The sequence below is a fragment of the Alosa pseudoharengus genome, unplaced genomic scaffold (genome assembly GCF_046254945.1).
Source record: "Alosa pseudoharengus isolate Yale_2024_CS ecotype anadromous, Long Island Sound unplaced genomic scaffold, YU_APseudo_1.1 YU_APseudo_1.1_scf_14, whole genome shotgun sequence".
Taxonomy (NCBI): Eukaryota; Metazoa; Chordata; class Actinopteri; order Clupeiformes; family Clupeidae; genus Alosa; species Alosa pseudoharengus.
The window spans coordinates 6,458,803-6,471,877 of NW_027468609.1; the positions used below are offsets into that span (position 1 = coordinate 6,458,803).

At 46.1% G+C, this 13,075-nt stretch overlaps 1 protein-coding gene across 1 annotated transcript in view; it reads left to right on the forward strand.

The window, feature by feature from the left end:
* The window catches only part of nr6a1b (nuclear receptor subfamily 6, group A, member 1b), a 93,288-nt gene that overhangs the window by 3,033 nt on the left and 77,180 nt on the right, over nucleotides 1-13,075 (forward strand). The window contains exons 2-3 of the mRNA XM_076284954.1: nucleotides 443-464; nucleotides 3,873-3,920. Of these exons, the coding sequence (XP_076141069.1) occupies nucleotides 443-464; nucleotides 3,873-3,920 (70 nt within the window). The remainder of the gene's footprint in view (nucleotides 1-442; nucleotides 465-3,872; nucleotides 3,921-13,075) is intronic.

Genomic DNA, 13,075 nt, shown 5'->3' on the forward strand with positions numbered 1-13,075 from the left:
GTTCTCCTTCAGTTCCTTAAGGGAGAGGGAGATAGAGAGAGAGAGAAAGAAAAAGAAGAACTATGATGGTACCATGTCTATGCAATCCTTTTATCTTTAGCAGAAGAGATAGCCTACTTTGTGTGTGTGTGCGCGCGCACATTTGTGTGTATGCGTGTGTGTTTCTGTGTGAGAGGGAGGAAAATTAGAAAGGGAAGGAGAAAGGGATGCCCTGTGTGCTGCTAACTGTGCTTGCTGGTAGAGAACATATGCTGCTGGCCAGTGGTGTGTGTGTGTGTGTGTCTGTGTGCGTGCGTGCGTGCGTGCAGGGGGCAGGGGGGTTGATACTTGGCACGTGGTGGGTCAGAGTGCTGCAGCTGTCAGCAGCGTGTGTGTGTGTGTGTGTGTGTCTGTAAGGGGTACCGTGGGCCTGACTGATGAGCGTGCTCTCACTCTCTCCCAGGTGGTGATTGATGAGGAGTGCGGTGAGGGTGCTGGCCTCCATGCTGGCAGTGGGGCTGCATGCTGGGCACCCCAGATGGTGCCTACAGATCGGCCCGTGTCCATTAACCACTCCGGCCGGCCGCCCACACCACAGTGGGCTGCAGGAAAACAAGTTTTTAATGTCAGGCCTTCAGGCTGAAGTCTTATGAGGGACCCTCTCTTAATGTCTCTTCACCGAACACCAGATTTGTTTAGCGAGCTTTGGACCAATCACACTGGGCAAGAGAACCGAATCTGTGAAAAAGAGACTCTCTTGCCTTGAGTGAGGGGTTTTTTCATCCTGTGGATTCTCTCAAAATGTTCTGCATGTACTAATTAGAGGTCAGTCCTGTACTGCTGTAAGAAAACCGCATGTAGTAGTGTGGCTGGGCTATTCATACTGTTACTGTCAGGTCACTCAAATGGTTTTTAAAACTGTTTCAGCTAATTAATAGCTAAAAACATTTTATGTAAGGTTATATAGGACCTTATTCTATTCTATCTACCGCCTATAGGAAGGTTAATGAAAATGACCACCCTTCTTCATTATTTGGAAAGTTATGAACTGAGTAGGATAACAAATACTATAATATTATAGCAAAGCATAACATGCTGCAAATCTTTATATAGTTAATATTACACAATTACAATAAATGTATATTATATTATATTATATTATATTATATTATATTATATTATATTATATTATATTATATTATATTATATTATATTATATTATATTATATTATATTATATTATATTATATTATATTATATTATATTATATTATTCATATCACCCGGAGAGAAGAAATACTCTTTTCTGATGGCTGGCGGGGTGTATATTGGGACACCTATGAAGTAGATCTGGTAAAAAAAGTTTAATCGCTGTTCCATATCAATGCTTATGAATGGTAACTATAACAACGATAGTAGGACGACGGTTGAGCCTGGAGGCAGGCTTCGCAACATTAATGGAATCAACTGTTAACAAGCTAACTGTCCATGCTATCGCTGTTATAGGGCCAATGAAAGTTGTACAACAAACTGAACTAGTGAGCTTCTTTTTAAACGGAACCGTGTGTTTCCTTTGCTTTACAGTGGCAACCGGGTGATAAGCGGGATAACGGCCTTCGAGGTGTGTCCAGTTATACGGAATTAATGGACTCGGGCGTAGGCAACAAATTCTTTGCCCCTAGCCCTGGTCCATTAATTCCGTATAACAGGACACCTCGATGGCCGTTATCCCTTACATATTATATATTATGTTAATAACACATTTAAATGAGTGATTCCCCTGAGTACTGTACTGACCTTTTGGCAGACCTTTCCTCATGGTAGTGTGTGATGTGTGTGTGGGTCAGTAGGTGGGTTTCCATGGACAGTTTTTTTTTGTCATTCCGATTGAAAAATGTGTGCCGTCTGTTTACACGGGTACGCTCTATTAAGATCTGGTGCTCCCAAGTGCTTTAGAATGTTTGATCGGAATTGCCATTGTTGCTTTACTTTGTCTTGGGAAAGATCCTGCGGGCAATCCGATTGACCATACATGGCTGTTCAGTCGCAACAGAGTACACAACCTCTAGCGGATCAGCAGTTTTATTCTGATCGAGGTGTTTATATGTGTCATTTTTATTCCGATTGAGCCATTTCTCCGAGTCTAATGGGAATAAAAGTGTCCATGTAAACCCCCCTAGTGTGGGTCTGCGTGTGCTGGGCCGTGAGTACAGGAGCACTGTGGCTGACCCAGTGAGTGTACAGGAGCACTGTGGCTGACCCAGTGAGTGTACAGGAGGTGATCGTCTCCGTGGTCCCCAGGGAGCAGAGCCCAGGCTACTGGGCAGATGTCGGAGATTAGAGGGGAAGAAAAGTCTGCCAGAAAACTGAGAGTTTTGTTTGTTGTGGTTGCATGAAATTGTCAATGTGTCCTCCATCACACCTTCAGTATTTCTTTCAAGTCTCCATTATCCATTCCAGTTGTATTTTACTCTGTCGGCTGGATTTGTAGTACCACCAATAAAGGTTTAGCAAGTATGGTCGCTGTATGTTGATAATGTCCGTCTCATTTTCTTTCATCACTCCAGCTTAGAGGCAGGGAGGCAAATACTGAGGCAGGGAACAGTTTTAGTGCATCTGGAAATTAAGCACATTTTAATTTAAAGTCCTGGGTGTGAGATGTGTTTTTTCTACACGCAACACTTCAACACACACACACACACACACACACACACACACACACACACACACACACACACACACGCACACGTGCTGAGTCGAGTGGATAGGGGACAAAGGGCATGGCTCTGTCCCCAGGGTGGGGAAGAAGAGGATCAGGCAGATGGGTTTGTCTGGGGGAGGGTGTGTGTGTGTGTGTGTGTGTGTGCTGGGGGGGGGGGGGGGGTGGTCAGAGCTATTCTGATGCGCACCGGTCCAGTTCCCTTGTCTGTCCCTTTACCCAGCAGGAGCTGATCTGAACCGCAAACACACCCAGAGAAAGCTAAATAATAGCGTAAGGCCTCCATGAGGGGCTGCTTTTGTTCACTGATCCCCAAGAGTACGCCGCCCACCCCAACATGGCTCGTGCCAGAGCAGGGGCACGTGTGTGTGTGTGTGTGTGTGTGTGTGAGTGTGTGTGTGTGTGTGTGTGTGAGTGTGTGTGTGTGTGTGTGTGTGTGTGTGTGTGTGTGTGTGTGTGTGTGTGTGAGTGTGTGTGAGTGTGTGTGAGTGTGTGTGTGTGTGTGTGTGTGTGTGTGAGTGATAAGGCATATGATTGACACATCATGGGGTGCTCAATCTTGTAGTCGGTGAAGTGTGCTTCCTGAGTGCACACTTCTGAAAAAGCAAAAAAAAGGAAAAAGGGAACTCCTCCAGTTCCGCCCGCCATGTCACTGGGGGGCTTCCTCTGTCCTGCTGGACTCTGAAAACAGTATTGCTACTTTTTTATTATGTTTTTAGGTCATTATCATCATTCATTATGTTGAGGAGCTGAAGCAACATTAATGTGATAAAATGAGTTTCCCTCAGCAGTCATGTTACACTATTTAAACGAGAGTTGCAGTTGAGCTACTAATAATAAAACAATAAAAGGACATCAAAAAACATCATTACTCTTTCAGGAGACTAAGTCCAAATCCATTTAAATGAAAGATTACTTCAACAACATGCTTAGGATGCAATCAAAAAGAAAGCTGTCACTCAAAATAAAAAATAAAAAATGTACTAAATGACAAAATATGGCCAATATTTAAGATGCTTATCTCAAATAACGCAAAAGTTACGAGGAACATTCTAAGTTCATTTGATCTTTGGAATTACCCCAATATTCCTTACATTTCTATAAAACATAATTGCATCGCAAATCTCTTCACTGTTACATAATTAACCCTAAAATACTTTTTTCTTACCTCTGTAGGTTTCTACACAGACCACTCCCTCCACTCTGACCAGAATGATGGAATTGGTGAGTCTAATGCTTCTGTGTGTGCATGCGTCTGTGTGTGTGTGTGGGTGTGTGTGTGTTTCATTGGTCTTGTGTGTATGGATGCATGTTAATTGTTGACATGAAAGATTCTGCATGTACTGAGAACAATGTTAAAATGCTCATGTTACTGAAGTGGGCTCTTCAGTGACGATGCTGAAGTCCTGTCGCCCCCCACTGGTGAGTTTGTGTACAGCGGCTCTTCTCACAGCTGCTCCTGTGCTCTCACCGGTCACCCTTGATTTGAGAACACCATTTTATATCAAACAGATAACACTGTAACATATGAGGTAAGCAAAAGAAGCAGAGTAAGCAAACATCCTCTAACACTAGAGAACACGCCATCTCAAAAATCTGCTCCTTCAATCATCAAATTGTTGAAAATGTAAAAGTTAATGTAAGTTGCATCATACATGCCTGTTAAATGTATGGTGTAATGTAATGGTATTACTGTGAAGCCATATTCAGTGATGCTGCTCAATGGGAGCTGCTGTCAAAAGTGTTAAATCGCCGAATGAGAATGCACCGCATGTGGATCTACTTGACCCACCAGGGAGTCAGATGACACGTTTTTCTACAATAGGCTAATCAATTAAATTGAATTGATTGATCTGGCCATCAGCTCGCAGGAAAGAGATGGAAGAGTCGCTAGGCAGCGAGGCCGATTGATGTTTTGTTTGTGATCTTTTCAGCATCATTTTTTTTTGGGCAGACTGCACTAAAAAAAAAGGAACGGACTGTGTCATCATCACCCTGTAAACATTTTGCAGCTGGGGCTATAAGAGAAGATTTGTGTGTGCATTTAGTTTGTTTTCGGTGTAGGCATACATTTGATCATTTGGTTCTGGAGTCCATTTCAATAATTTTTGTACCTTAATATGTTACTGTAGTGTAAATGAAATTGCAAGTAAGGGTGTTTATGGTTACTCAGCCGATCCCCCATAGCCAGCCAGTGAGTGTTGAATGGTGTTTTAATTAGAGGACTTCTGCATTTTGAAGTAATTGCTTTGTTATGTTAGGAATGTGTGTGTCACGTGACTCTTGACATCTTCATAATGAGAGTGGGGGTTGTTGTTTGCCTATCCCATTGATCCTCTCCTCTGTGTGTGTGTGTGTGTGTGTGTGTGTGTGTGTGTGTGTGTGTTGTGGTGTTCTATTGATGCTCCTGTGTAATAAGGGCCTGAAGTAGGAGTGTGTGTTCTGACTGAGGGATGTGTCTCTGAGGAAATGGAGGAGGAGGTGTGTGTGTGTGTACTGTACATCCAATCTTCACTGTGAGCAGTGACCGCACACACCAGCTGCTCTCTCTCGCTCTCTCTCTCTCTCTCTCTGTAATGTCTTCAGCAGGGTCACTGATTACTGTTTGGGCCATTGTCTCAGTCCTCACCCTCCCTACACTAGTCCTGTGTCACTGGTGGATATGTAGTCATTCATCTTATGGACGTCTCCCTTCCTCTTTTTGCCACTGTTGTTGGGTTGCCAGCGCTACCATGTCGCCCTGATACCTGTGGGTCAGAATATTGGTTCTACCGGTGAAAAAACACTACTCTGTATCAAGGATTGGTCAATAATGTCCAAAGCAGCCTATGTGGTAACATTTACAGTTAAGATAAGAATGGTCTCACATTATTGCAAATAATTTAATAGTCAACTTACCTCCGATGTCTAAGAATGTAACAGTTTGATCAGGTGTATTCACTGAAAACCTCTGCATTGATTGGCCAATTATAAGTAGTTGATCCCTGTTCTATACAAACAAAATAAGGTCACATACTGATGCAGTTGTGTGCTGTGGCCAGCAGAGGGCAGCAGTAGCCACTAAATGTGTCCCTGCTCTCTGCATGGGAACAGGCATCAGACCCATGGGTGGACACCTGTGTGTCAGAGTTATTTATTCAGTTTAATATTAGCAGACTGAAATGGTTTTCCTGAATCTGGAAAAACATTCTTAGCAAAGGCTTCCAGTCATTCATACTGGACGTCATGGTTGAAATGTGCCATCACTCAGATCCTTCAGATCCTTGTTGTGTTTGGAGTGTGTAGCGAAGGTCAAAGCTGAGGTGTTTGTGTAAGAGTGTTTGTTTAAATGGCACATGGTTGACTGTAAATGGAGGTAGATGCTGGAAATTCTGTAATGAGGTGCCCGCATCGTGACCACCGGAGTGGTGTGGTGTGGTGTGGTGTGGTGTGTGGGGTTAGGATGAGCAGTACGTGCGTCAGGGACTGACCTCTTGCCCTGGGCGGGTGCAGTACTGCAAACGGCCTTTGAGGGGCACTCTGTCCTGGCTATAAGTAGTAGCAGCCCAGCACCTTGGCAGAGCTTCTTTGGTGCGGAAGAGGCGAGAAACAAGAAACGGAAGAAGAGAAGGAGGAGGCATGAGAAGAGAAGGAGGAGAGGTGGAGGTAGAGAGGGAAGAAGAGAAGGAGGAGGCATGAGAAGAGAAGGAGGAGAGGTGGAGGTAGAGAGGGAAGAAGAGAAGGAGGAGGCATGAGAAGAGAAGGAGGAGAGGTGGAGGTAGAGAGGGAAGAAGAGAAGGAGGAGGCATGAGAAGAGAAGGAGGAGAGGTGGAGGTAGAGAGGGAAGAAGAGAAGGAGGAGGCATGAGAAGAGAAAGGTGGATCACAGGAAGTGATCGAGCAAGAGAAGGTCACAACCCAAGAGCCTGCAAGCAGTCTCCCACTGCTCAGTTTGGCCATTTCCTCCATCCCTGCCTCCTTTCTCTGTCCACTGTCAGAGAGAGCAAGAGACCAAGATGGAGGGGAATGAAGAGGATGAGAAAAGAGGGAGGATGAAGAAAGGAAGAGAGAGATGAGAGAGCGAGATGGGAAGATACAGAAGGATGGTTAGAGAGGGAAGGGGGCAAGAGATATGAAGGGATGAGGGAGGAGAAGATTGAAAAGGGGCCGAGAGAGACGAGAAGAACGAGATAAACGAGGAGAACGAGGAGAAATTGCGGGATGTGGGAAGGAAAAGCTGGGGAAAGGGAGCGAGAGAGCGAGGGATGAGCGGGAGGGAGGGGTAGAGGGATGGATGGAGGGATAGAGGGAGTAAGTGAGGGAGAGAGGGAGGGATAGAGGGATGAGCGGGAGGGATGGAGGGAGAGAGGGATGAGCGGGATGGATGGAGGGAGGGATAGAGGGATGGAGGGTTGGTGTGTGTGGCCTGAGAGGGTGTGAGGTGAGGGGCTCACAGGGCTTGTCAGGTGTCTGCACGCATGAGGGGCTGTTCTCTGTGTGCTGTCAGCCTGTCACTCTGAGTTAGGCGTCAGTCTGACACGGCCGCCAGCAGCCAGCGCCAAATATGAGGAACGGATGAGCTCGACGCAACCACGCACACACACACACACACACTTTCTTTGTTTCTCTCTCTCTTCTCTTCTCTCTCTCTCTCTCTCTGTGTATCTATGTCTCTTCCATTCCCCCCTCACTATTTTTCCTCCCCTTAACTCTCTATGTCTCTATCTTTTTCTCTTTCTCATACAGGTACACTACACACATACGCAATTCTCTACACTCCTTTATCACACTCACTCTCAATCCCTCTCTCATTCCCAGTCTCTTTTAGACACCAGTCTCTGTTCCCTCTTTTAAAAAGTCTGTTTGTTTTAACAGTCAGATATTCAGATTGACATTCTTCTCCCACACATGGACAGTTTGGACACCAATGTGGCACAAGAGGCAAAATCTCTGTGTGTGATGGAGAATAATGTGCAATTGTAAGCACAAGAGGCTGGAGTAAAATTGATTTTGACCTGCATGCTGACCACTTGTGAGTAGTTTGGGTCTTCCTTGTGGCAAGCGGTCAGATCAGACCTCTGAACTTTTGGCCTGACTTGGGCAGAGTCCTTAGTAGGCCACCTCTGGGCAGGACTGCAGCTGCACTGAGGTTGGTCAGGAGTCCAATGTTAAGGTCCAGGTTCAGCTGAAGTTCATTTCTGCTCCCTGTCTTTTCTTTCTCTCTCTCTCTCTCTCGCTCTCTCTCTCTCTTTTACTCTGTCACTCGCTCTCCCTCCCTCCCTGCCTCTCTCTCTCTTCCTTTCATTCTTGTTCTTGTTCTCTCTCCCTCCCTGCTGCCTTTCTGGTAGGCCCTCGCTGCAGGTCACAGAAGAAAGGTCACAGTTCACTAGCAGTTTAGTGCCTTGTGATCTGTGCTCACCCCCTGACCCCACCGTGACTCCAGGATGACCGCATCTCCCTCTGTTGCGCTCTATCCCTCTGAGTCCATCTCTGCCATTCTCTCTCTCTCTTTCTCTCTCTCTTTCTCTCTCTCTCTCTTTCTCTCACTCTCTCACTCTCTCTCTCTCTCTCTCTCTCCCCTGATACAGTCTTTCTCATTCCATCAATCCATCTTTGTGCATTACATTTCTTTTATCTTTCTTATTCTTTCATTCTGTCTCTCTCTACCTCTATGCCCCCCCCCCCCCCAAACACACACACACACACACACACACACACACACACACACACACATACACACACACACACATACATACACACACACACACAGCTGTAAAGCCCTGGGTCCTCAGAGCGGCTGTAAAAGGTGCGGAGCCTTGTAAGAATGACCTGCATTGTTGGGCAGAGTGGGTGAAATAATTGATTTATGTGAGAGAGCCCCAATTAAGTTGTAAAGCCGCTCCAGAGCACACAAAGCTGTCCGCTCTCCCAACCTCTGTCACCCTGGGCCACTTACCCAGAATGCCACGGCCTTCAGGAAGTGGGCACCCCTTGGCAGGGGGGGGGGGGGGGGGTGGTAGTTGAGGGTGGTTGTGGAAGAGGGGGTGTGTGGGTAGGGGGGTGAGGGTTGAAAGGGTTAGGGGCAGGTCGCAGGGTCGTGAGGTGAGAGCTGAGTCAGAAGCAGGAGCTGTGCTCTTGGAGGGCTGCAGTTTGTAAACAGCGCTGGGAAATTCCTGACCGTCACCGGCCCAAACCGTGAGAGAGCCGAGGTTCAAAGGGCAAAGCCCAGCTGTTTTAAAGTGCTCTCTTTCTGTCTCTCTTTCTGTCTCTCTTTCTCTCTTTCTGTCTCTCTTTCTGTCTCTCTTTCTCTCTTTCTGTCTCTCTTTCTCTCTTTCTGTCTCTCTTTCTCTCTTTCTGTCTCTCTTTCTGTCTCTCTTTCTCTCTTTCTGTCTCTCTTTCTGTCTCTCTTTCTCTCTTTCTGTCTCTCTTTCTGTCTCTCTTTCTCTCTTTCTGTCTCTCTTTCTCTCTTTCTGTCTCTCTTTCTGTCTCTCTTTCTCTCTTTCTGTCTCTCTTTCTCTCTTTCTGTCTCTCTTTCTCTCTTTCTGTCTCTCTTTCTGTCTCTCTTTCTCTCTTTCTTTCTTTCTTTCTGTCTCTCTTTCTTTCTTTCTTTCTGTCACTCTTTCACTCTTTCTGTCTCTCTTTCTTTCTTTCTGTCTCTCTTTCTTTCTTTCTTTCTGTCTCTCTTTCTTTCTTTCTTTCTTTCTTTCTTTCTTTCTTTCTGTCTATTCTTATGTCGTGTCGGTCTGTCTCATCTTCTTTTCTCTTTCCTTATACGTTTTTATTCTCTCTTGGGTGACATTCGTAGTCGTTGTTATTTCTCATCTGTGTTGTATTTGAAACTCAGGCAGCCCTTTCATATTCCTATTTCCTCAGGAGATAACAGGGTGTAATGAGGTTGGCATTTGGTTGCAGGACTTCATGTTGAGAAGGAAAAAATGCATCCGTGGAGATGGGTTGAGTCTCAAAGTTTGTCAGTAATCCTTTTGTGTGTGTATATTGTATGAGTGTATGTGTGAAAGTTTGGTGTTTGGTGTGTGTGTGTGTGTGTGTGTGTGAGGGAGAAAGAGAGTATGGTGTGTGTGTGTGTGTTTGTGTGTGTGTGTGCATGCCTATACCCTGTCTGAGCTTGCCAGCTCTAAAGCGGCTCAGCAGTATCCAGTAGTGACTGCTCTGATGGGATTTGCCACCCCAGATGAGTGGCTCTAGACTGACTCTCTCTCTCTCTCTCCCTTCCTCTCTTCATCCCTCTTTCTCTCCCCACTCCATCTCTCCATCCCTCCCTCCCTCCTTCCCTCCCTTCTCTGACCCCTCTCAGTCCTGATCTGATCCATTATCAGAGCTAAAGCCATGTGTGTCTTGCTGGCTCTGCTGGGCCTTTGAAATATTTGGCTGAGTTGGTCAGTGCACCAGCAGTGACAATACGACCTGCATCAATGGCCACATGGCTCTGTGTACATAAGTATATATAAGTGTGTGTGTGTGTCAGTCAGTCGGAATGTCAATTTTTGAAGCACCTTTAGGCATTATAGGCCCCGTGTTTGTGTTAGGAGGGCAGAGAATGTGTGAAAGAAATGGTGTGTGCGTGGGCGAGTGAAGGGAGAGTGCACAAAGAGGCCGTGTGCATAAATGAAGGCAGCGTGTGAATGAATGGACATGAGGAGCAGATAGCCAGAATGGTAGACAGCAGGGCTGAGCAGAAAGAGAGAGAAGGATGAGTCTGAAACCCAGCCAGCCAGCCAGGGAGTGCCTCCATCTGCTCTCTCCAGGTGAGAAATACACACACACGCACGCATACACACGCACGCACGCACGCACACACACACACACACACACACACACACACACACACACACACACACACACACACACACACACACACACACACACACACACACACACACACACACATACACATACACATACACACACACACACACACACACATACTCTCACACACACGCTAACACACACACACACACGCACGCATACACACACACACACACACACACACACATATACGCTCACACACACGCTAACACACACACACTCACAAACACATATATGCTCACACACATGCTAACACACACACAGACTCACAAACACATACTGTATACACTCACACACATACTGTATACGCTCACACACACGCTAACACACACACACACACGCTAACACACACACACACACTAATATAGTTCATACCTTATAAACACTCCACAGTTTCCCTTAAGATTCTCTGCCAATGTATTCATCTGAGATCTTCATTCTTGTGCGACCCAATTGGCGAGGATCCGTCCTCTCTCTCTCTCTCCTCTCTTCTAAAATCATTGGCTTAGCCGCATCCGTAATCATCTAAAATCGCGCCTCTAATCGGAGATGTTTAATTCTTTTCCCTCCATCTCCTCGCCTCAGTCAGCACAAAAAGGCATTAGCGACCGATCCGAGCTGTGCGGCCAATCGGGCCTAGCGTGGAGGACACCGTTGTTTGTCACTACAGATGAACCCCGAGTTTATCTGTCACCAGTGAAGATATCAGCGCCGTGCTGCCAAAACGCGAGCGTTTAATCACATCTTTGGGGACAATGATGGAGGCTGATTTGGCAGCAGTGGTGAGCGAGGGAGTTGGGGGGGGATGAAGAGAAAAGTGAAGAGATGAAAAGAGGAGGAGGAGGAGAAGAAGAAGAAGTCTTGAGCAGAGCAATGCTGAGGATGTGTTTTTTCCCCCTCAGTACTAGGCCACTCTCAACTCCGCTAACAGACAAAGGAAATGCTGCAGTCACTTGCAAAGGGTGGGAGATTATGGGCTGTAGGTGCAGCAAACCCCAGAACCCTCCTGCTCAGAATAAGACTCTCTCTCTCACACACAGACACTCACACGCACACACACATACACACATACACAGAAACATGCAAACAATTTCACACTTCCACGCATCACCATTTCTCCCCCACAATTCCAGCACTATAAGCACGCACACATAAAGTATATCTACTTACAGACACCCAACCGCAACTACACTGGACACTCACACTCAGACACACAATGGCACACTTGCAAGCGTTAACCGCTTCTCTCACGCAATTCCACAACTGCAGCCACGCATGCACGCATAAGTCTACTTACATACACACACACACACACACACACACACATGTGCACGGATGCAACACACTGGACACACACTCACGCTCACAAACACTGATATAAGTACATAATTATTTATGGCCCCACTGATACAGTATGTTAGGCCTAAACCTCTCTCAGCTGGGAACAAAGCCTGCTAGCCCGCTCCTAATCTGAACAGGCTGTTGGCGGCCGGCTCCATCCCTCCAGTTTCCATGGAGACAGGCCTCTGCCAGCCAATCCCGGCCTCCGCATTGCCGGCGTGACCAATGGGATTATGGGCTGGAGAGGGGATGATGCGGTGGTAAAGCCGGGGGGCCGCTGGGCCTCTGCTAGCGTTTTGGGAGAAGTGTGGGCGTGTTTGTTGTCTGTTGGGGTGGTTGGGTGCTGGTCTCGGAGGGCAGAGGTGCGTGTCGGCCTTTGTGCGGGCGATGTTACGAATCCGAACCTTTTACACGTCGCAGACCCCCCCTCGTCCTTGACCTGCGTTACAAAAGTGACGGTGGCTACTCACGATGTCAGGCAAGCGCACATTCTGGCCCACATGCATACATATGCTCCATGCAGACTTTAAGAATGCGGATTTCATTTCAGATACATGTGAGATTCATTCTACGCCACTCGTGCTCGCCAGTGTGCACAAAAGCAAAGTAAAAATACAGTCAATTTGTGTTTCAGCAACTTTAATGTAGCGTAACATGAATGTAGCGTACAAGGAATCTCATTGATTTGATTTACATAAAGACTTGGCTTAAGAACTCAGCAAAAAATGTAAACAATTGGTTGTTAACTTTCAAGAGAAGACTGAAGCATTTCTAGTTTGGTTTACACTGTCACTTGAGTGGCAGTGTGAATGAAATCAAGTCAAAATTGTTTATACTGTATCAAGGAAATCCTGTTAGTCATAAGACAAGACTGCACTGTATATGCAACTGTAGAGGGTCACAGGGAGGGCTCCATCACACTGTGGTGATTACATTTTATACATTATGTCACAGAGTAAAATTTGTGTCTTTGGTGCACGTTTTGTACATGACCTGTATGACATGTATGGACCAAGTGCAAATTTGGCGTGTAGTTAAGATGAAAGATGGAAAAAAAAGAATGTCACAGCCTCTCTTTAATCACTGGTACAGTATGAACAACTGTGTTCACTATTTGCAGGAGACAGGCAGTCTTACGGTGATATCAACACAGAACACTACACAGTCTTACAAGCAGTGCTCGTTGTACGGACTGTTGATATTTTATTGTTTAAAGGTAAAATGTCTATCTCA